The sequence below is a fragment of the Coloeus monedula genome (genome assembly GCF_965178545.1).
Source record: "Coloeus monedula genome assembly, chromosome: 13".
In the NCBI taxonomy this organism is placed as follows: Eukaryota; Metazoa; Chordata; class Aves; order Passeriformes; family Corvidae; genus Coloeus; species Coloeus monedula.
In genome coordinates, this window is record NC_138793.1 from 8,829,227 (window position 1) to 8,851,778 (window position 22,552).

At 39.4% G+C, this 22,552-nt stretch overlaps 1 protein-coding gene across 1 annotated transcript; it reads right to left on the reverse strand.

Moving 5' to 3' along the window:
* Window positions 1–16,932: 16,932 nt before the first annotated feature.
* Window positions 16,933–22,065, reverse strand: SNX20 (sorting nexin 20; the record flags this gene model as incomplete). The annotated part of the gene is made up of 3 exons (XM_082290025.1): window positions 16,933–17,601; window positions 20,098–20,249; window positions 21,900–22,065. 3 exons carry the CDS (start codon window positions 22,063–22,065, stop codon window positions 16,933–16,935), a joined length of 987 nt encoding a protein of 328 aa, XP_082146151.1.
* Window positions 22,066–22,552: the final 487 nt, after the last annotated feature.

Sequence of the window (22,552 nt, forward strand, 5' to 3'; positions counted from 1 at the left end):
TGAAGACTGTCATTGGCCAGTATTTTTCACTGCAACATCACTGCTGTGACTCTGTTGATGGCAGAATTCCAACCAAAGGCCCCTGTCCTTCCGGGTGACTTGGGTGGCAAGGTAGGGTTGGATCCAGAAAAATAAAATCTTTTGTTATTTAACCAGAAGCAAAGTAACAAAGCAAGCAGCAGGGATTACGATCTGGGCCTGGTGATTAAGAGTGGTGCTGAGAAAGCAGGTACTGTGAAACGTGTGTGGGTGCCATGGTGGGGAAGCAGCTGAACACACAACGTGAGCAGTGCAGCAGGAAAGGGCACTGGAGAGGGCACTCACCTCTGTGCTCAGCACTTCTGGGGGGCACAGTACTGCAGCGTGCAGTTCTAGCATTATACTGTAAAATTATGCTAAAAATCAGTGAAATCTAGGCACTGAATAGCAAAGAAGACCATATAGAGGCTCAGTGGAGCTCTTGCCACAGGATCTGTAACTGATCCTGAGTCCTCACAGAGCCTTTTTCCATGGTGGTTCCTGTGTCTGTCCAGGCAGCTCTAAAACAAAGAAATGCTCCCTGCTCTTCATTCTGGGGAGAGTTTTAAGGGACAAGGATTCCATCTTCCAGGTTTTGCATTGTTGGGTTTTATGGTAATGGAGTCTTACTCCTCATTTCCATGCAGTACTAGGAAAAACCATTTCTCCACTTCATTACCTTGGGTCTCTCAAGGATAAAAACAAGCACAACTTAAGTGAAATTGAAGTGTTGAAGATACTAAAAACAGTGTGAGTCTTCCAATTTGAATAACGTTGTTAAAAAATAATTACTGCTGAGGTTGTGGTATCTCCCAGCTATATCAGACACATCCCCAAACTCTACTGCACTGTGGTCTGTTAAACCCTTAAGTGCATGTCTGTGTAAAGGCACTTGGGACCATTAATTCACAGCTACAGTTCATTCAAATGAATTTTTCTGAGGTTTCCTGTTTAGGAAAGCCTAAATTTATTACAAGAGGTCTGGCTAACAGCCCTGAAATGGAACTGATCACAAGAATAAGCATTTCTATGACATTCCTGCCACAAGCCCTCACCACTAATATTTTTCCTTGAACTCCCAGCCTCTATATCCTGAAAATAACACAGGTAAATCCCCAGTCTTTTACACATATTGAAAACCTACTAAGTGAAAGGAATACCATAATAAATGAACAAGTATAAAAAGTTGCTTTGGCTAAGATGTTTCCCAGAAGTGATACAACAAAATTTAAATCAATTGTTTTCCCTGGAAAAACTCTAATACATGTTGCTGCAGAAATTCTTCAACGTGTTCTCTAGGTTTAATATCATTTCAGGAATAGCTTTTTGGAATAGTTTTCACAGAAACCACTGAAAGAAGGAGACGTTACCTGAATGAATAATAAGCAAAATATGCTGAGCAGATGGTGCAGACATCTAGGATCTAATTTCTACAGGACTTGAAATGTGATCATTCAGCTGCCTTTGTGTTTTCTGTGTGAGGATAACAAAAACATCTTTGGAAAGCTGCCAGCTTTCCCTATAAATTTTAAGCATTTTCTAAACAAGCCTTTGAGATTTTTTTGTTTTCCTTTGCCGAAGGAAAGTTGGTGGTGTTCTCAGAGCTGTCTAAAATGTTTTGATGTGGAGCCTCAGTACAACTTTTATTTTTAAAATTTCATTTTCAAGTAGAAAATTCTTGCAGTTTGTAGGATACTGGGAAGTTTCTAGTCAGAATTTTTTTGGAAGAAGAGTAACATGAAAAGAGTAATGATTTTCTTGCTGAAAATGAACAGAGATTGAAATCCAGTTTATGATTCACAGTGCAGCTTTAAGAAAGCCATTCTGTATTTCTGCCTGTAATGTGTATCTTATGTTAGTCTTCTTTATTTTCTTGTATTTTTTCAGTTGGGTATTTTTATTATTTCAATAACTGCCACCCTCTTTTTTTCCCCCCCATGCACTTTATTTGTTAAATTTTATCTCTATGTCAGTATTTCATTATTTTTTTAAATCCCTTCCTTCTTCCCTCGTAATTTTAAACCTTGCTAGATTTCCTTCATTTTTTCCCTTGTCTTTATGCTTTATCCTCTTCCTTTCTTTCATTTCTTCTTTCATAATTTTTTTTTTTTTTTTTTTTGCACAAGTTCCTTTTTTTAAAAATTCTGCACTTTTTGGTACACTTTTCTTTCCCAGTGGAAGAGAAATAGTGAAGAGACTGCTGCTGTCTGAGTAAGTTACACAGGTATTTTGGGTGTGCATGGCAGGATTTTGGTAGTGGGGGGGCTCCAGATGTGGCATCTGGGAGAAGCTGCCAGAAGCTTCCCCCATGTCCAGTGAAGGCAACACCAGCTGGATCCAAGAAAGATCCACCACTGGCCAAGGCTGTAGGGAATGAGGTAGAGAATTCAGGGGCAAAGTTAAGCCTGGGAAGAAGGGAGGGTGGGGGAAAGGTGTTTTAAGGTTTAGTCTTTATCTTTCACTACTGACCCACAAACCTTTTGTTGTATTTCCTCTCCCTTGTCCAGCTGAGGGTGGGAAGGGATAAACCACTTCTGGTGGGCACCTGCTCCCTTGGGGAAGAGAGTGCTGAGGCATGGGAACTGGAGTATCAAACTGCAGGCTGCAGTTTAGCCTGTGCCAAACTAAGCAGCTATCTCAGCTACCAGAATCTGAGTGTTTGGTTCTTTCTGTTTGTACAAATGATTTAATTTAATTGTGCATTTCAGAGTACTGCAGCCTGTAGCTAGCAGAATTGGAGAGATGTGCAGGAGCTGGAATTCAGGGGCAAGCCAACCAGTGGACAACAAAAAGGGCTTGGCTGGCTGAGTGCTGAACAGGGTTAATGTGAATAGCTGGATGTCTCAATAACCTCCTTTCTTCCTTCTCTGAAGGACACTCTTCATGTTGCCATTTCCTTTCCTAAATTGCAGATTTTCTTTTCTCCCTAATGCAGATTTGACAATGAGTTTTGCTGTATAGGTGTGGAAATTATCCATACATTTTCATCAAACAATATCTCTTGAAATGCTCTGGAAAGTTTTGACAAATAGACAATTTTTCACCTGGTATTTAGCTATTTCTGAGGTCGCCTTAAAACAGAATCAGTATTGTTCCCACAGTCATAAAGATTGAAGAGCAGGCTTTTTTTTCAACAGTCTAGAGCTTTCAGGTCAGTGTTTTGAGGCTACAAACCTTTAAGTCATCACTGACTCCTGCACAGGCAGACACCTGTGGAATCTCTTAGAAATCGCTGTGTTTTGGAGCAGGACTGGCTGTTACAATCACCTTGTGTTGCTGAAATTCTTTGTGAGTTTCAAACTCTACCAGCAAGTTGCTGCTAAACACCCTTTTCAATACTTAACTTTGATATTTGTAAAAATAGGCCAAAAAAGTGTCCTGTTTTTTCAGTAAAATGCCTGAAATGGACAGTTCACGTGACAAAAGCCATAAAAGAGCTTTTGTTTTGAGTACAAGAGGCACTGTTTCTCTGCAGGTGTTTGCATGAGGGAAAGCTGCAAGGGTAGCATTTGTCAACTTAAATAATAAGCACAGAACTGTGTATCTTCCCCTACCAATGATTCTTCCAGCGAATATGATCATGAAGGAAATTGAATTCAAACATCAGCTTATTCCCATGCTAATTAGTGAACTCACTGGCTCTCTCACATGATAACAGCAATCCAAACAGAATCAAAAGCAACTTCTACTGGGTTTTGGTGGTCAACACTGTAATTATACTATTTTAGAAGAGTGCAGCCCTAAGAGTAGGTGTGATTGTGGCTTTGGAGGTATGGCCCAGACCCGGGGCTGGTGTTAATTGGTGTTCAGCCCAGTGAAGCTAACAGTGATAGAAGCTGCCTCAGGGTGTCTATCTGCTTATGTAGCTCCACTCTCCCCTAGGCTACTTCCCTGACTTAATCCCTCCCCTATCCAGCTTAGAAATGCATTTCTTTTCCTCATTTAAGATTCTGTAGACCCTTCATATTTAGTATTAGTATAAAGAGGAAACAGAGCCCCAGGAGAAAGATCAGAGTTTCTGTTCTGTTGAGGCATCAGAGTCATTCTTCCCTTAATGAAGAGAAACAGCAGGATGGATAAAAATCAATGACTTAAAAATAAATTGGGCTTTTAATTTAAGTTTAAAAAAGTCTTTCTTGAGTAAAACTTTAAAATTAAGTTTTAAACCTACATTGAGCCCAATTTATTCTGATGTATTAAATCTTTCAAAGTTAAAAAAAAACAAACCCAAAATGTGTTGCTGGCAAGGTGCTCACATCATTACCAGTGAAGAGCATGCAGTTCTGCTACATTCCATTTACTCAATGTTATTCAGTGGTTAAAGTCAACATGTAGAACAGTGAGATATGTTTTCACTGTGTACTTTTCAGTTATCTTCCTAAAAACGATAATAATATTAAAATTTTGTCTCAAAATTAAATATATCCATTTTGCTGTGTCTGTCACTTAGTCTCTGAAAAAGCAGGATACTTATTTACCATGTGACCATTGGAAACAACCATTGCAAATCAAACCTTCCTTTGTTAATTAAAACAATTAATTTGAAAAGGAAGATGTCATTTGATAACTTTATATTTTCCCCTTGGATTAATTTGTATTTATAAATACTGAATTATAATCCATGTTTTTGTACATTATTACATTCTATAGTTGCTTTAATAGATGTGTATAGTTAGAATGCCCTGTCTGCAGTCAAAATGAAATGGCTATACTTAGTCATAAATCAGCATATTTTAAAAATGACCAGCCTGAGATAACCAGTGTCATTTTAGGAAAAAACAGCAGTATTGATGCAAAAAAAGACAAAACCAAATCCATTTTCTTCTTGCCGGCTTAAAGGTTGTGATTCTCTATCACACTGTTCTGTCCTCAGCCTTCATATAACTTGCTAAATCAGCCCCAGGTCCAGCTCATCAGGGTTTAATGTACAATCAACCAATAACATGTTATAGGACAGGTTATTCACTGGAAAAATGACAGTGCCACCACCTTTTGCCATGTCTGTGTCACTCTTGAAAAACAGGAGCCCATTCTCTAGACATCTGCCATGGAGGAGGATGGTATATGGGCAGAGCCTGCTGTTTGATTTGCACACATCCTTGATTTCTCTTTCATTCAGAGAAGTGAGACTACCTGTCCTTCCTTAGCAAGATACCTGCCTGTGTGCATTTGACCATTATCTGGGCTAGAGAAAACATACAGCAGCCCCTGTGGATGAGATATTGGTCAGCAAATCTGCAGGAAACACAAACGGGAGGAAGAATTTGCTCAGAAGGCTGAGCAGCTCTTCACAGCACAAACTGAAATCTTGCCACTTGTTTGGGACTGCCTGGATGCATGCACACTTTATTTGATCCATTGAGTTTATTCAAGTTTTTTAAGTGTCAGTAAGTGGGAACATGTCCGTGGTTGTAGGACCTGAAGGTGTGCTCAATCTGCCTTCAGCCCTCACTGACAGCCTTTGCACTAGCAGGTAAAATTCACTTCGGAACCTGGCAGATCTGGAGAAAATGAAGTGAACTGTCACTGAGCGCTGCAGGGTAGAGGCCTAATCTGGATTTGGATTCTGATTTTTACCACTGCTCTATCATGGGCTGGGAGGGAAGCTGTTATGTGACTTTTCCAACATGTGCAACGTGTGTGTGTATGAAAGAGCCGCAGCTCCACATTTGCATATGCAGTTGTTTCAGGATTTACCCCAATACGGACTACTGATGGGAGTAACATTTCTGCTTACACACCAATATCCTTGTTTCTTTTGTAAAAGCTTTTTCCCCCCCCTTCCTCCCCCGCTCCCATCCCCCTGTTGTCTTTGTGCCTAGTATTTTTCCACACTTTATTTCCTAAAAGACTAGCAGGTTTGACGATGCATTGTGATTTCTTTTCTACAGGGCTTTATGAAGGAAGCTGGAGGCAGTTCTCATTAGTCTCACTGACATCTTTTATCACTTATCAGAGGAACAAGCAAACGGAGAGCAATTCCTTTGATCATGGCAAAAGTAGAAAGAGTATTAAAAACCCTATGAAGATTCACAAAGTAGAAAGTGGAAAAGACAGTCTGTGGCATGTTTCAAAGTAGTAACATGATTTAAAGTTGCCAGATTTGCTTGTATATATTAAAGAATTGTTAATGATGCTACATTTTACATGCATCCTTAGGTCTTTGTTTTTTTTGTTTAGGTTTGTTGTTTTTTTTTAACAGGCAAAGGAGTTCTTAGGTAGAATGGATGGATTAGATCAATTGAAAAATATCTCTAAAAGGTGAGCTGTGTCAGAGAAGAATTCTGTGATTCAATGAAAATTCTTGAAAATAAAAATAAGGTTGTAACAGTAGTACAATGGATTGAAAAAGAAACTTGCTCTCATGGGAGAATGTTAAGAAATCTTAAGAATTCCTTTTCTTTAGGAGCCATTCTGTGGTGAATCAATGCATGTTTGTGAAGACTGCATATAGGAACTGCAATGCTTGCAATTATCCATGTATACCTGACTGCCTAGCACTGACCTCAGAGTGCTGCTGCTTCTTCATTCTATGGAGAAAATAAGACTTTTTTCAGTAGTTCTGAGTATTGATTCACCCACCATGATATCCTTGTCTTGTGCCTTACATCATTCCCAACAGGGCACGGACAAAGATAAGTGAATCTACCCTCCTACCCACAGCTAATGAGCATTAGGTACTCCAGGTCCACTGGTATTTTTCTGTATGGCTGCAGCTCAGTTTCCCACTGATTAAAAATCCCTTCTCAATTTCTATGTGGTGATCAGCTCATGTTTCAAAGCATCAGATTCAAATTGCCCTTGACAACCTGTGACAATACAGAGATCACAACTATTTAGGCTTTTTTTTACCAGCACGGACTCTGTGCCAGCCTTGTCCCTGCAGCGTTTTTTACTACCATAGCTAATTTTTGACTATGTTGAATTTGATTTGGATACAATGCAATGCAATATATTTCTATATCACCTTTTATGCAAAAATCCCAGAGCACTTTCTGATCAAGCTAAAATTGGCTGTGAACTGCATACAAATTCCAAAAAGATTTGTTTAAAAGAAAACCAAAACAACTAAAAAACCCCCACCAACTTGTAAAGAGAAGGTAGAAGCTTATGCACTCAGTTCAAAGTTAAAACAGGCAGATGGGCAAATTCTCTCTTATGAGAAGAGTAAGAGTATGCGGTGTATTGCTTTCTAGCAAGCTTGGGGTGTGATTATCCAAGCAGAGCAATGCACTGCACTAACTCTGCTGGCCAGAATGGATTGTGTGAGTGCTGTGAATGACCTGGAGGTGGCAGGTGAAGCAATACACGGGTGGGTTATCAGATCTCCCTTTATGTACACATTGTTCTCATGTTTACTGCTGCTGATAAGAAATGGGAAAGCCACACAATTTTTTGTGATACCTGGCCTCAGTCATCCATAAGGAAGACAGTGGGAGAAATAAACAAATAGCTTTGAGGGACATGACTCATGGATCCAAAATGATACAAATGTTTTTGCAGAGCAAGGGGCTTAGAGATCAAGGAAACCTCAGCTGGTTTCTCAGGATTGAAAAAAGAAGATTGTTGCCAGAAGCTGTCAGGGGGGACATGGTGACATGCTGAGGAAGGAGGATGAGAGCTAATTTTTTTTTTTCCTAGACCTGGAGATCTTAATGAAAATCAGACTAACATATGATGTCTTTCATTGTTGCAAGATTTCCTTTGATCCTTTTCTTTTAAATACATAGAATGTTTCTTTAAGGCAGTAATTTGATCATCACCATTGTGTCTTCATGGAAGAGAAATTGTAGGTTGTGAAGATACATCAAACCAGAAGAGAGATGGTGCCTGAAATAGGTGCTGGTGCTCTAGACTAACATGAAGGGAACTGGAAGTTGTTAGTTCAGTGCTCTTACTAATGGTGGTCCTGCATGTTTGGTAACAGCTCTGCTTGTCCTGAAGGTCAGACTGGCAGAATTCCACCTCCATGGCTTTTCCCTGCTGCTTTCTGAGCAGTGAGACAAAGGGTATCAGTGGCAACCTTAGATCATGGCAACTGTGTGACCAGTGCAGATGCTTCAGGGGTACCTTCAACAGGCAGGAAAACCTTAAGCGGCAGTGGAAAAAAGGGAAGAGGAATTGTAAAGCTGCACTGTTAGGAAAGACAGCATTTGAAGTATGGCATGCGTTACAAAGAAGAATGAAAAAATATGTAGAGGAAAGTCAGATTTTTAAATGCAGCTGTACAGGGAGACATAAGCTCTTGTAACCATAGCTAGTAGATTAAGCAAGTTGCATCTTCTGCAGAGATGTGCCTTCTAACACCTGATAGTCCAGACTGCAGCTGAGCATTTACTACAGGATGCAGCTAAGGTGTACTGCAGGATGGGCAGGGAGCATGTATGTCTGAAAAAAGCTCAGAGGCTGAGCTTTTTAGGTTTCTAAGGCTGTGTGTGCTGTTGTGAAATTAAGAAGTTTACCAAAACAAGAAGGAAAATTGTGGAGAGGGAATGCATTCAGACTACAGTGTTCAGTGAATAAATCTGGGATTAGTTAACTGGGAAGTTAAAGTCAACTCTGGAGCTTGTCCTGCTGCAGCCAGTTCTGTTTTCATGCTGCAGTGAATCAGTTGTCAAATGTGGCAGTGATGAGGTGAGAGATGGTCAATGCTCTAGATTTAGAGACCTTTCCATAGCTGGTAAATCTATTTTGCTCCAAACATGATTGCAGTGTCTGAGGCAGAGAGACTGGGACAGGAGGAGGGAGCAGAGAAGTCTCTGGAGCCACAAAGTGATGTTGTGAAACAGATGCAAAATAGCAGCTATAAATACATCCAGGGGAATGACTGAACCTCTGGAGTGACACATAATCTGTCCAGCTCTACCACATGGTTCCTCTGACAGTGGTTAGCTGTGTAACTGTGCATTGTCTCAACTTTCCACTTGATGCTTTTTGCTGTGTTTACTGCTCCCTCATCCTCTCTAGTGGGAGCATTGATGGCCAAAATAGGGAAAGCATGCTGAAATTAGATAAAGAATATTCTTCTGCCTTCATGCTCTGCCTCTTACCTTAAGTTTTGGAGGGCTTTGGGGTGGCAGCAGCAAACAAAGGTTGTTTCAGAGTGCTCTGCCTCCCAAAAGGAAAATGAATTCCTTTCCTATACAGGAGATTTATATGGCAAATTAGGTCAGTTATCATTAAGCTACTGCACAGCAGGACAAATCATAATTTTAAATACATTTCAAATCTAAGTATGTGTAAAATACATTCTGATGCAGTACAAATCAAGCCTCTTACAGTTGCTATGTGGACCAGTCAGATGAACATGGAGCATAATAATCAAGGAATAAGTTAGTTGTGCTTACTGCTGCTTGTGAAGACTATGTAATTTATACTGTTGTTTATGTTTACTTAGAACCAAGTTTCCTCACTGCTATCTTCTTAGGATAAGAAAACTATAACTGCATAAACCAAAACCAGTTTTCTGTGTCAGTCTCTCTGGGGTACTGTTTTTACCATACTGATCTGCATGACCCTTTGTTCTCCAAAGCAGATTAAATGAATGAAAACATATACCCTTACGCAACTGACCAACCATTTGTTTCTTTTCCTAGATTTTTTTCTCTGTCTTCTTGTTTCACAAAAAGCAAACTTTTTTTCCTGGCTACACCTTTTTGAGTCTCCTTTTTTTGATCATCATAATTTAGTCTCATGGCAGACTTTATAATCTCATGGGCACCAGAGCCCTCTGCCAAGGTTTATGCAGATTTAAAGCCTGGATTAATCTTGCCCAGTATTTATAAAATGTTCTGAACATATGAAGCACTATAAAAGCACCATATATTATTAGTGAGTCCATGAAAGTGCCCCCCCTGAGAACTCAGCACACATTTAAAGTGCTGTTTCTGGAGGTGAGGTGCAGTGACAGAAACAACCAAATCCATGTCTTTTCTTCTGAGATTGTGTGTCTCTTTCTTTTCTTTCTTCGTCTCTCTTATCTTTTTCATTTTTTTTCTTTTCCTTCCATGATTTCTGGAAGAAACTGAATAGCAAGGAGGCAGACACCCCTTCAAAGATTTCACCTCCTGAGACTATTTTTTCAAAGACTTTGGCAAAGTCTTCCTGCTTTTTACTGCCTCTGGACTGCCCAGTTCCCTCATGCTGTTTCTAACAGCTAGCAGATTCTGCAGAAACCTTTTGGAAAAAAAAAAATCTTGATGCAGGGGGAGGCTGCTTTCAAACTCTGGTCTGCAGCTGGCACTCTGTGGGGGGAGAAGCCAGTCTCCAAATCCAGGCCATCCCAGCAACTTGACAAAAATCACGAGCACAACTCAAGGAGCTGCAGGCCTATGCTAGATCTGCTGTGTTTCTCAGGGGCTGCTTCCAAAAACATTTCTGCATTTTGCTGCTTAAAGCACAGATAAAGGACATGACTGGGAACTACGGTCCAGGTTTAGTCATCACATCTTCCCCTTCTGTGTTACTAACCAGAGGACTAAGCTCAAAATCAAAACATGCTCATGGATACTGTTTGCAGTACATTTATGCCTGTACATAAATTATCAGATATATTTCATAGTAGTTGGACTCAGAATCAGGTCTCATTTTCATACTTGGGAGTGCAGCTTTTTAAAATGGAGTCATTGAACTCTCCCCAGCACTATTCAGAAGGCATTACGGGCCCATTTATTTTTACTTCCCTCCCCCCATTATTTGATAGTTCTTTTAAGAGTTGTAAGTTTTACTTGGTTCCTTTTGATCAGAAGGAAAAGGTACTGTAGGAACTGAGACGCTGCAGTGACTCTGGCTTTGAACTCACCAGGTCTAAAAGCCTGCAAGAACATTTTCTCTTTCAGCTTTCCAGCCGGCTCCTCGAGCTGCCTGATAAAGGGCTGTGGTAAATTGTCCTGAAGGACAGCTGGAAAGCAAGGAGCTACAGTCTGAACCCACAATGGAGTTGAGAGATATATATTTAGTTTAATCATATTAAAATTTAAATGTTAGGCTTTAGAGTAGATTTTTTTAAAAAATAAAATTCAAGTCATTAAAAAAAGTTTTCATTTCCATTCCCTTGAGCTGGTGGGGTCCTGAGCTCCTGAAAATGCTGCGGCTCCATCTAGTGGCACTGCAGCCCCTGCCAGGGCATGCGAAGCCTTTAGAACCACTGCTAACCAGGAAAAATAGTGGGATTTAAATCAGTATTTTCAGTAAAATTCTTTAAGATCTCCTTTCGGTTATCACAGAATCTCGCACTGTCTGGAATGAAAAATATTTAAATTGTGCTAGTTTGGAGAGATTAGTATATTAAAGTTCATCCAGTGTATTCCTCTGCAGCATTTTTCTGAATAATGACAGACTTACAAATGTAGTCCTATTCCTAATAAAAGAAGCCTGTATGTTTAAAACTATGACATTCTCTCTCTCCATTTACATATATGTATATAAAACCATGTGGTACTTGTAAAAGTACCTTTGATCCGAATTCCTTAAACACTTGGCAAACATTTATTAAACATCAAAACATTCAAATTTGTTTGCTCTGTCCCCTCATTGACCATCTGTCCATCCACGCAGCCACTGAGTATGGGGGTTGTGCACATGTTTATACAGACAGTAGAACTTACTCTGCTCTCAACTACATTATAACTTATTTCAGTGTAGCTGCTCTCAGCTCTTACTGGTCTGACATGAAAATTTGTGTCTTGTGCATCTATAGATTATATATATATACTCACAAAGTGTGATGAACATATGTTGTAATGTGATCTTAAAGTAAATAGATTGGTTCTTTGGGGTTCTCACCTCATCCAGATGGGAATTGACATTCAGTATTTTACACCATTACAACTGTGTTTAGTTTTTCAACACATCTTTCTCCTGCCTTTGATCTAATAAAAAAATAAACATTCTTGATTTGATTTGCTCAGCTGCTGTCTGAGGCATGAAACCTAGATTTCATCTTGTGTCCTGAACTCGACTCCCATGCTGATTGTACAAATCTGTTGAATTCAATAAATGTATTTAGCCTTATTAAGATTCAGGAAAGCAAATATTATCCTCCAGTGATGCAGCAGATAACAGGAGTTAATAACAAGTATGTGATAAAGATCACAGGATTCCCTGTAAACAAGATGCTGCATTGCACAGAGAGCATCTTGTCTGCATATGTTTCATAAGTAACTAGGCATTCTCATGGGCTTCTTTAGTTATTTTAGAAAGTTGTGTAAACAGTATTATCTACTTAATGCCCCAAATGATATAATAATTGATATGGAAATGGGGAAAAGCTCAATAGATCTCAATGCAACTCTCCATGGACTCTTGGAAATGATCTGCCCAGATTTTATTTAAATTTTCATCTCACTTGTATGCAGCCTGTGCTTTGTTAGACATGCTAGGCAGATGTTGGTTGGACAGCATTTTTTTTTTAACCTTTTTTCTGGGGAAAAAGTTAAATGTGAATTTGTACTTGGATTGTTATCTGTTGTAGGTATACTTCAGAGATGTCAACAACAATTGGAAAAGTAAGATCATACTGCAAAGCTCTGATGTATTGCGTGCTGTTGTTGAGAAAAGTGGATAATAACAGATTGCTGACGTACATGGTACTCTGTAATGGTTGTGTGATTGTTCTTGTTCAGACTACAAGATCACTGGTACAAAATTCCAAAGTTCTAAGAAATTCTTAAAACTGGAAAAAATGTATTTGAAAATATTTTTCTGTTCCTTCTTGTGGAAAATGATACTGAAGTCTGGAGGGTTTTTATATATTCTAAAAATCTCTTAGGCAAGACTTTTGCTTTTTAATTTTTGTAAAGTAGTGGTTAAAATATTTGTGCTATTCAACCACTTTATTAGTTCTTCAAATATATTAATTAGTCAGATTAATTAATATTTCAGTGGAAATGTTTTCTCTTGCATAGACATCTTAGGCAGCTTTCTCATGTGTATGACACCAGGCAAAAGTGTTGTGGTTGCTCATGCAAGATGTACTTAAGAACACACAACAGTGACACCTCTCTTTCTGCAAAGCTGGGATGCCAGTTGTGCTTCACTATTCCTCCAGGCAGTCAGTGTGGTCTACACACCACTGTGCTAGACTTTGGGGAAAAATCACTTCTCTTACTTTTACCACAATTCCGCCCCCCCCCCCCCCCCCCCCCCCCAAAGCTGTAAAATGGGGAAAAGGATACGTTGGAATATACTGCTAAAATATAAGTAAAATATAGCTTTATAGAACAGGGCAAATATTGGTATACAAAAGAAATCTGAGATTTGATTAGACTTGATCAAAGTCACTCAGTGGGCCTGTGACACTGCCAAGAGCAGAGCTTGGGTCTCCAGACCTTCAGTTGGAGACTGACTGCAGCCACCTTCCAGGTATGGAGAGCGGTGGATGAAGGTTAACAATGCAAACAGGACAAATGCCAACAACTGCTCGTTTCCATTCATTTCATCAAACTGAAGAAATTTTTTGTAAAAAGGACACACTGGGGAGACCAAAAAAGGATGAAATGGATTTGTTTATAAAACTGGTTTTAACACTCAAATATTGTACAGCAGCAAAGAGTGGGAGTAAAATGGCTGTGGGGAAGCAGGAACTACGGGCTTAGTTAATTTATGCTGTGCTTTTGCATATGTGGCAGTGCCAGAGTTTCCTTCTTCCAAAATAGTTCCACTGATGCAGTCCTGTTTCCTTTTGCTGGCCTGGCACCTGGAGGGGTGGGATGTGTGCTCTGGGGACAGCACATGAACCCCTTGGAAACTGCACAAGGATTTCAGCCATCATTTCTCCAGTGGCTTCTCAACAGGAGGTAAGGGAGGGCAACAGATGAGCAAGACAGGTAGATGCGGATGAAAATGGTAGCTATTTCCCTTTTGAACCATTCTCAAAATATTATTCAGAGGAAAACTAAGATGAAGTTGTAGGTGCAGAGCACCCATTCCATTGTTACACATCTTTTGAAAAGCCAGGACAATACAGTAACACTACTCTGTTGCTGCAAAGGTAATGGGGAAGATGCTAATCTTGTCTGACTGCCTGCAGGAAATGTGTCTTACCTGGCTACACATTTTTGACTGTGGAAGATAAAGTCACGTACAGGCAGAGGGAACCTGGTCCTTGCAGGCTGTCCTTACCAGTGGAAGACAGCTGAGTCAGTATGGGAGCAGGAATGCTATCACCTTTTAGTTTAACATGTAACTTCTGAATACTCACTTTGCTGTGAAAATTAAGTAAAAAAGAATATGCGGAAGTTGACTCTTGAAATGTGTGCAAAAGGAAGCAGAATTCTTTTGGCAGGTCCAACCACTCTCTGAGAGTCTACAGCTAAAAAATCGGAACTGGCTGATTGTCTGTGGGGCTGGTCAGCCAGCATGGTGCCACTGCAGTACAATGTAATATAATTTTGTAACTTCTGTAGTTTATAAGGGAAGTAACACCTGATTCTAAGATAAGACTGCACTGGTAAAGAAACTATGCAATCCACAATAAGCACACAGATTTGGCAACTCAATACCTCTAAATTCTCTTCTGGTTCAAGATATCCTTGAGAAATGAAATAGGCTTGTATAAATCAAAATTGCTATCCTCATGCACATTTCCAAGTTAAATGCTGGAGTTAACTTATTTGGTCAAGTTTCACAGCTGTTCTCTTCTATGAATACTGAAAAACTGAATGAGGAAACTTAATGGGGAAGTACTGTGTGAGGAAATATGGGCACAGAGATTAAGTTACTTGTGCTAAATTCAGACCAAGTCCATGGCAGAGCTCTAGGTGAAATCCAGGCTCTGTGGATCCCTTTTTTTTCCATAACCATCCTAGCTTTCTCTTTCCAAGGATTTTCGATGTAATCTCTGCAGAGATTAATAAATCCAAAGGTCTCTGTATTTGTAGGAAGGAAATATATAGATTATTTGCTTGGAGGAGGTTGAATTGCTAGGGAGATTTTAATTTTGCTGTATTCTAATAGTAATGAAATCACAAGCTCCTTTTATGAATATTTGGGTTGACCCTTTGAAGTCAAAGGCTTGACTGGTAGTCTCAATGCAGCACAAAGTGACCTATTCTAGGATCATTTTGCAGGCAAATTCTGCTAGTACATTGTAGAGAAAAACATTCTCAAAAGAGATTTGGCTTACACCAACAAAACGGTGGGGTTTTTCGCACTGTTTATTTTAGTGAATTTTGAATTATGTAAATTTTTCCCTTAGCCCAATTGCACCTCAAAACACGCCAGCAGAAATTGGTGAGCTTTAGATCAGTTAGTCCTTCAGAGATGGAAAGTTATAACATCAGCACAAATAAAGGCTAAGTAAAATCTTACTGATGTGCTGCTTTCCTGGTAATTGTCCTTGCCAGACACATGTACTTATGGACCCTCTAATCTTGTGGTCAGCTGCAAGGTGAGGGTCTGTGGGTGCAGGTAGATACTCATGTGCCACCCCATAGAAACTGAGGAGAATCCAAGAGAGCTGGGATGCTGCACTCAAGGAGGGGAGGGGGAAAAAGGGAGGAAATAATTTTTTTGTATTCTTTTGGTTTTTCATCCCATTCTGTTGTGGAGTTAGGGCAGTGTGAAGGCCATGCTTCCTTTCTATCTGAACTTCAAACTGCCTAGGTGTGATGCAGACCCCAGAAAAGCTTTTTTCTTCACTGCTTTGTTACTGATTCATGCATCCTCTAAGAAGGTGTTAGCTTTGATCCGTTCTAACTGTCCTGCAGTATGCTATGTTGTGGGAAGATTAGTCCTTAAGTCTCTTAATTAATTACTCTTAATTCTATTACTTCTGGTATAACTAGAAAAAATAATAATTGTCAAATAACAAGTAATCCATGTATTTTGTGTTTAATGCCTAGCTGTTAATAGCTGCTTAAAATATTAACTTTCCATCCTAGACAGTCCTATTATTCTGGGTTTTTTTCAAGACAGCTTTCTTATAACAATGCACAACAAAGTTTTTCAGCTTCAGTGCACTTCCAATTAGCTGAATTTTTCATGTCTCTGGGAGGTAAATTCATACAGTTATTCCTAATTTATAGACAAATGTCATTGTGGTGCAGGTAGTATCTGTAACAGGCATACAGGCCTGAAAGTACTCAGTGGACTATGTTCAGCAGAGAATAATGAGCCATGTTAGATAATGACATGCTAATTACAATATTTATGAGAATTAATTTACCAATTTACCAGATTGTTATAATAAGTGTATGGGACAGACCTTAGAGTTGAGGGAAATTACAGAGGCAGGCAAACAAACAAGAATGTGCCTTCAATGCAGAGTCACAAAACTGTGTTAGTTACAAAAGGGAAATGAATTGTATTCCCTCACCTCTGATGGAATGATCATCACTTGTATTTTTTTCCTCCTACCAAAGTTGATTGTAAACCTTCCCCCCAGGTCCTCCTGCCCACAGCAGCTGAATTCAGTGGGAACAGGACCAACCCATCATCCTCAGAAATGGCAAGGTGCCATATGACTGGGCCCCAGCTGGAGGAAGGAGTAAAAAACTACATTCAGTGTCTGAAGATGCCCCCTTTAGACTGAGTCTACTGAGAAGATCTTTTTCTTCTTGAAAGGAAGTGGTTTCCACATGAACAAGTAATGCCTCTGATTCTGCAGATTCTTAAGTGCTTTATTAAAGGTATTTTTTTTTATTCTGACTTTTCACACAAAATAAGCTATGTTCAAAATAACCAAATCATAAATGATTGTTGCAATTTTCCTTCAAAAACCTTAAGGTGCTCCTCAGGTACTCCTGGCATCTGTAGAGTAGATGTAATATATTCCAACATAGATGTTAATGTCTCTTTTGAACATAGAAGATATTTAACTTTTTTCCTATTAATATAATGTTATGTAAGCCAAACAGGTAATTTCCAGTTCTCACTCTTTCAAAAGTTTGCTCTTTCATTACATCTTTCTTATGTTCATTGTACGTACTCCCGAACTGCGAGTTCTTTCAGGGTAAAAATCCGTATGGGATCTTTCTTCGTCTTCCATTCTTCCAGTTTTTCTTGCAAAGACAGGAAATCCTTGCCAAGTTCATAGGCCAGAGTGATCATTGTTTCTAACAGTGGAATATAATACCTGTGGCTGGTATGCACACAAAGGCGTGACAGAGCTTTTTCTCCATACTCAAAGGCACTTGCTGGGTTTTCCAGGTCCTTGTGGCACACCACGATGGCACAGAGAGTAGGGACAACTGAGACAGGGTTCCCTCTCGTCAGCCTTTCCTGCAGCCCAATGACTTCTAAAAGGATTTCCAAAGCTTTGGTGTACTGGCCGCCCCGCAGGCAACCATATGCTTCCTGAAGCTCCGGCCTTGTTAAGAAGTCGATAAATTTTTTTGATCTTCTGATGTATTTCATAGAATATAGGAGTCTCAGGTAGTCCTTGAAGGCTAATTTTCTTTCATTGATTATTTCTTCTGTGAAGTTCCCTGTTAGAGTTTTTTTGGGAAAGGTCACATCTTCCATTTCTTCACTAAATTCCTCCAGCAGATTTCTGTGCAGTTTCTCAAAGTCTGAATAACGCCGTTCAATTACAGACTTGTTGCTGTCAAAACTCCCTGTTTGCAAAATGATGATTTTATACATCTAAACACAATCAAAGAGAAAAAAGCAAGCATGAGAAAGGACTATGAAAAGACTTTGTGCTTGTTCAGTCCTCCAGCTGAAATACTCCTGCACCAATTTTCTGTGTGTAATCTCATGTACTCCTATAGCAGTGCTGCTAAATCAGTTACTGTCTGGGATTATGGTGCATGCTCAGTGTAGACCTGAAAGACTGCAGCCATCAAACTAAAAATTCCCACCTCCTGCCATTCTGTACTTCTGTCACCAGACTTAGGCTTAGTATGTAAATAAGGTGTACATAAACAGTGCACTAACAGATCCCATCCTGCAAGGTGCTGGGAAAGCAAACTAGCAGCAGACTGAAGCACATAAAAACACTTACAAAGCATGTCTGTAGCTGAACTTTGTTTATAACAGCCATGGCTGCTGCAATCAATCATCTTCAGTGAACTGAATGGATTTCCCAGACTTAATAATGAATGTAATCTATTTTACATTGGTCATAATATTCAGAAATGTTCTTTGTATAAGACATTCCTAGGGATTTGGGGGTGTTAGTAATGCTGTGAAAGAAGAGGGAGTATTTGGCAATATATCTGGTGTGTGCAGAAATAAGGTGGAGCAACTCCAAATCCTTTTCTCCCTGTAAATCACTGTCCTGTATTCAAACTTACTTCACAAATAATATAAAAAAGTGACATTTCTACAAGGGCTTGCTATCCAAACCCCTTCACTTGCAGCTAACAGCTGTGCTGCCCCACATTAACAGTACACAAGAGCATGTCTTCCTCAGCTCTTCACTAGCCTCAAAAAGACTGTAATAGAAGTGATATTAGGCAAATAGCTGCAAACCAAAATTTTGTGCTGCATTGTACAAATAATCTCTTCTGGTTCTGATCCAAGCGCAGTGATATTGAGGAAGGGCCAAATCCCTAAAGTGTGTAAACCATGGCAGCTCCATGGAGGCCAGTTCAACTGTGTCACCAGACACCAGCTAAGGACACAGACTGTTGACCTTTTGGATGATGACCATGTTGACACTCAACTTCACCTTGTTCCCATTAATTTACACAGGAGCTGGAGGGGTTTTACTCATACCAGTTACTTCCTTTGCTGCTGTTGAAGGGTGCAAACCAGTACTCGCACTATGCCTGTCTGATTCTCTTCCTTGTTTTTCTTTAAAGAGAAAGTCTCTCTTTTAATCTTCATAAATGATCTTTACAGGCACTTCTTGAAAGGTTTCTAAATTTGAGCTGACTTCTCTGATCTCTTTTCATTTGTAAGCACTGTGACATTTTCCTATGCTTTGTCCTGCTCCCTGCTGAAAAGTGTATATATGCCTGATGCATTCTAAAACAATCATAAGAGCAATTTTTTTAAGCTATCATTTTATCAAGGGCAGCTAAGTGAATAATTTACAAGTACTTGCTTTTTTTATTTGCGGAGTGTGCATGAAAAAGGTAAGAAGTAGCATTTAATTAAACTGTCATTCAAATTGGCTCAATTTTGTTGTAACGTAAATCTTTTTGCCTAGGCACATAACTTATGACTAAGTTTAACTGCACATATGATGAATGATTCTCTTGCTCTCATACAGTTACACAAAACCAATTTTTAACTATTCAGCAAGCTGGATACTCAGGAGTGTATGCAAGAAAAGCAGCAACGAAGTAGGTGTGTACAGCATGCAACAAGATCTGAGGACAGTCTCTAAAACATTTACCTGCTTCAAATTCTACCAAACTGGATCACCCAGAATCAGCAGTGCTGATTCTCAGCATTTTTCATCTACAGATCTCATAGACAGTAGCAAACAAGGAAATCATCCCTATCTGAATGTCACAGGCGTACTAAAAGGGACTCGCTCTACATCAGTCCTTCTGAAGGCCAGGAGCAGAAACAGAAATAAAAACTAAGTGTCAGTACTGTGAATAAAGATTAAAAAATCCAACCTACTTCGTTGTTCCCACTGCTCATACTCCTATTTCATCTTAAAAATATGACAAATATGCCACCTAAGGGAGCTCTAAGTAAGGAAGGGGAACGATCCCAAGTGATCTGGCTGGAGGATGTCCTAGACTTTGTCAACATCAAAGAATTCTGCACTTGTGCTAAGAGAAATCTCTGATGTGGAAATTCTACAAATGCACTGCAGCTGCTACAGCCAGCTAGCTCAGTGGAAGTGTAAATACACAGATATTTTTATATTTGTGTGAATTTCCTTAATGTTGACAAAACTCTGTGTTTTAAGGATACTCAAGATACTAATTTATTTGATAACACTTTTCCACTGCAGCAGATTTTGTGAACTGACTGTCAGAGGGTTTTTTTAGAGGCAGATTCCACCAGCCAGGCCCATACAATCAGTGAGAACAGGTTCTACTCAGTGTGATCGTGGCTTGCAAAACTTGGCCTTTGGTAAGGCTTTCATGTAGCGAGGCCTGCTGTGTGCTGTGCAGACCCCTGTAGAGTGAATAAAAATTAATGATCTTCTTACATATTCATTTCTTAGCTTACCACATATTTAGATAAGTGGTGCTCTACAATTCTGGTTGATGGGATTTCAAAAAGGAGTTTGATTTGTTTGCACTGGCGTTTTTCATTCCTCCAATATTCCTGAAGCTCCTTAGTGGTCATCGAAGAGTTGGGACTTAGGGTTGCACTGGAATCTAAAACCAATATATTTAGTATTTCAGGTTATATTCTTTGGACTTGGAAAGAAAACTCTTATGCATTTGTTTTGAAAGGACAGCCTACATTTTCTGTTGCTGTAACAGCAAGACCTAAAGACTGATAAAATAAATGATTTCACTGCTAATAAAGACAGGAGCAGATGCTCTGAGGAAAGCTATTAGGGTCTGAAATTTTGAAAGACAACGTATCATCTGTAGAATACAAAACTGTAGAGAAAACACTGCCAAGAAATACTGTATGTCAAGGTTGTAACCTAGGGCACAATCTGAGCAGGAGATTGCTTCACCATCCCAGAAACAGTCCTAAGAAACACTGAGTCTTTTGAGTCAGATGTTTCTCCAGGCTTCTTTGTTGCTAATGGAGGAGATAATACAATGCAGCTGCAAATTCAGACATATATTCAAAAACTGACCCTATTCAAATATGGGGTTTGTGCAGTAATAGGAGAAAGCTGAGAAAACATGAATATCCTAACCTCAAAATTGGATAACCAGCTCAACTGAAGGAAGAATTCTCACATCCTCTCTTCTTTTTGTAGCTGAACTGATGGCACAGTTCAGCTACAAATATTTTATATAACTCCCTCCTTTCCCCTCTCTCTCTTCCCACAGTCTCTCTCTCTCTCTCACACACACACTCACACACACACACGTGCATATGTAAAAACAGAGGACAGCTGGTTGAAGAGTTTGCTTACAGGAGAATTTTGAGCATTTCAAAAAGGTGATTTCTCTGTCTTTGAAATCTACTGACAATAGATTTCATCAGGTGGCATTTAGGCTAGCTAGCAAAGTGGATAAAAGAAATGGAATATTTGTATCTCAGTGGGCACACCAGTCCCAGTTTCTAATCAAGGATATCTTTGTCAAGGCAGTCAGCTGAAGTCAGTCTGCAGTGTATTTAACATTCTGCTAATGGAGGTGAATGAGCACAAATGAAGGGGAAGAGAACAGCTTGATGCAGAAATAGACTTGTAAAGGCACCACAGTACTCTTTCAGTGGCCCCACTTTTACATGTTCTTAATCATTTGACCATACAGTTTCAATTATCAAGGCCTTGGGGGTTTGGCTCAATCCCTACAAAGCATCTATTTCCTAGGGGAGGTGGTTTTTATGACATCCTTCCAGGCTTAAAATCTTGATGAGATTATGTATATTTTGGGTTATACATAGCATTTTATTTAATAACAGATGAGAGCAATCTTAGGCATAGTAAATGTTCAGTGCTGGCTCTTTAAAGGCATGTGAGAACTGCCTGCTTGAGATTAGCTTCAAGTTGGTGTCCTTGCTGATACTGCCAAGAAGTTCAGATTTTGTGATGCACAGAAAGTGCATTCCCAAGACAGGCCATCTGATGACCACTGCTTTCATTGCTGGTGTGTAAATTAAATCTGTGATACATTTTCGGCAGGAGGTATTTGAAAGGAAAACTCGGTGTGTGTATATACGGACCAGGATGAGCATCAGTTTCACTATTGCTACATTATTACTACAAGTGCAATCAAGGCTTATTTTCAGTGGAGTATGGCAGTACAGGTTTGAACTACTGCTGCAATAAATAAGCAAAGTTTTTAATACAAGAGCATAAACAGCTAGAAGAAACAAAATTAAAGGATAGCCTCAACCTTGTGTGTCATCTTTTTCTGGGTTTTCTTTTCTCACTTGACATGAAATTTCAGCTTTGGGTTGATTTTCTTCTTCATCAGATGGATTTGTTGTAGAAGATGTAGTAATTCTGCTTACAGCTTCCAACAGTTCCCTTTCTGCTGTGCAGTGTGAGTCTTGGTCCATTTCTTGATGTCACTGAAAGATTACAAACCTCATGACATTTCTTAGTACCACGCCTTTAGGGGATCCAGTTTGGTAATCTTATTACTTACTCATTGTTCTCTGTGAACTTGTATCAGTGCAACTTTATAAAAACAAAAGTAGTAAATAGAAGTATCTACATAGTGCAGAACCATTCTTATTACTGTTACCACTGAAAGTGTCTGGATGTTCTTCTGGTAGCTTAAAATCAAACAAAAAAACCCATAAGAAGTTATGTTGAATAAGATTAGATGGGGAACTCAGTTCTTACCTATGAGAATTTTGTCATGAACTTCGGTGTTGGCAGATTTCTTCCTCCTTGTATTTTGCCCTCAAGCTTGCAAGTATGAGTTCAGATGTACTAAAATCTTGGAGATAATTAGTATAAGCAGCAGCCTGGTTCTCTTACACTGCTAAAATTTACTGTTCTCAAGACTTAAAAACTTGTTGTCTGTTCTTAATCACAACC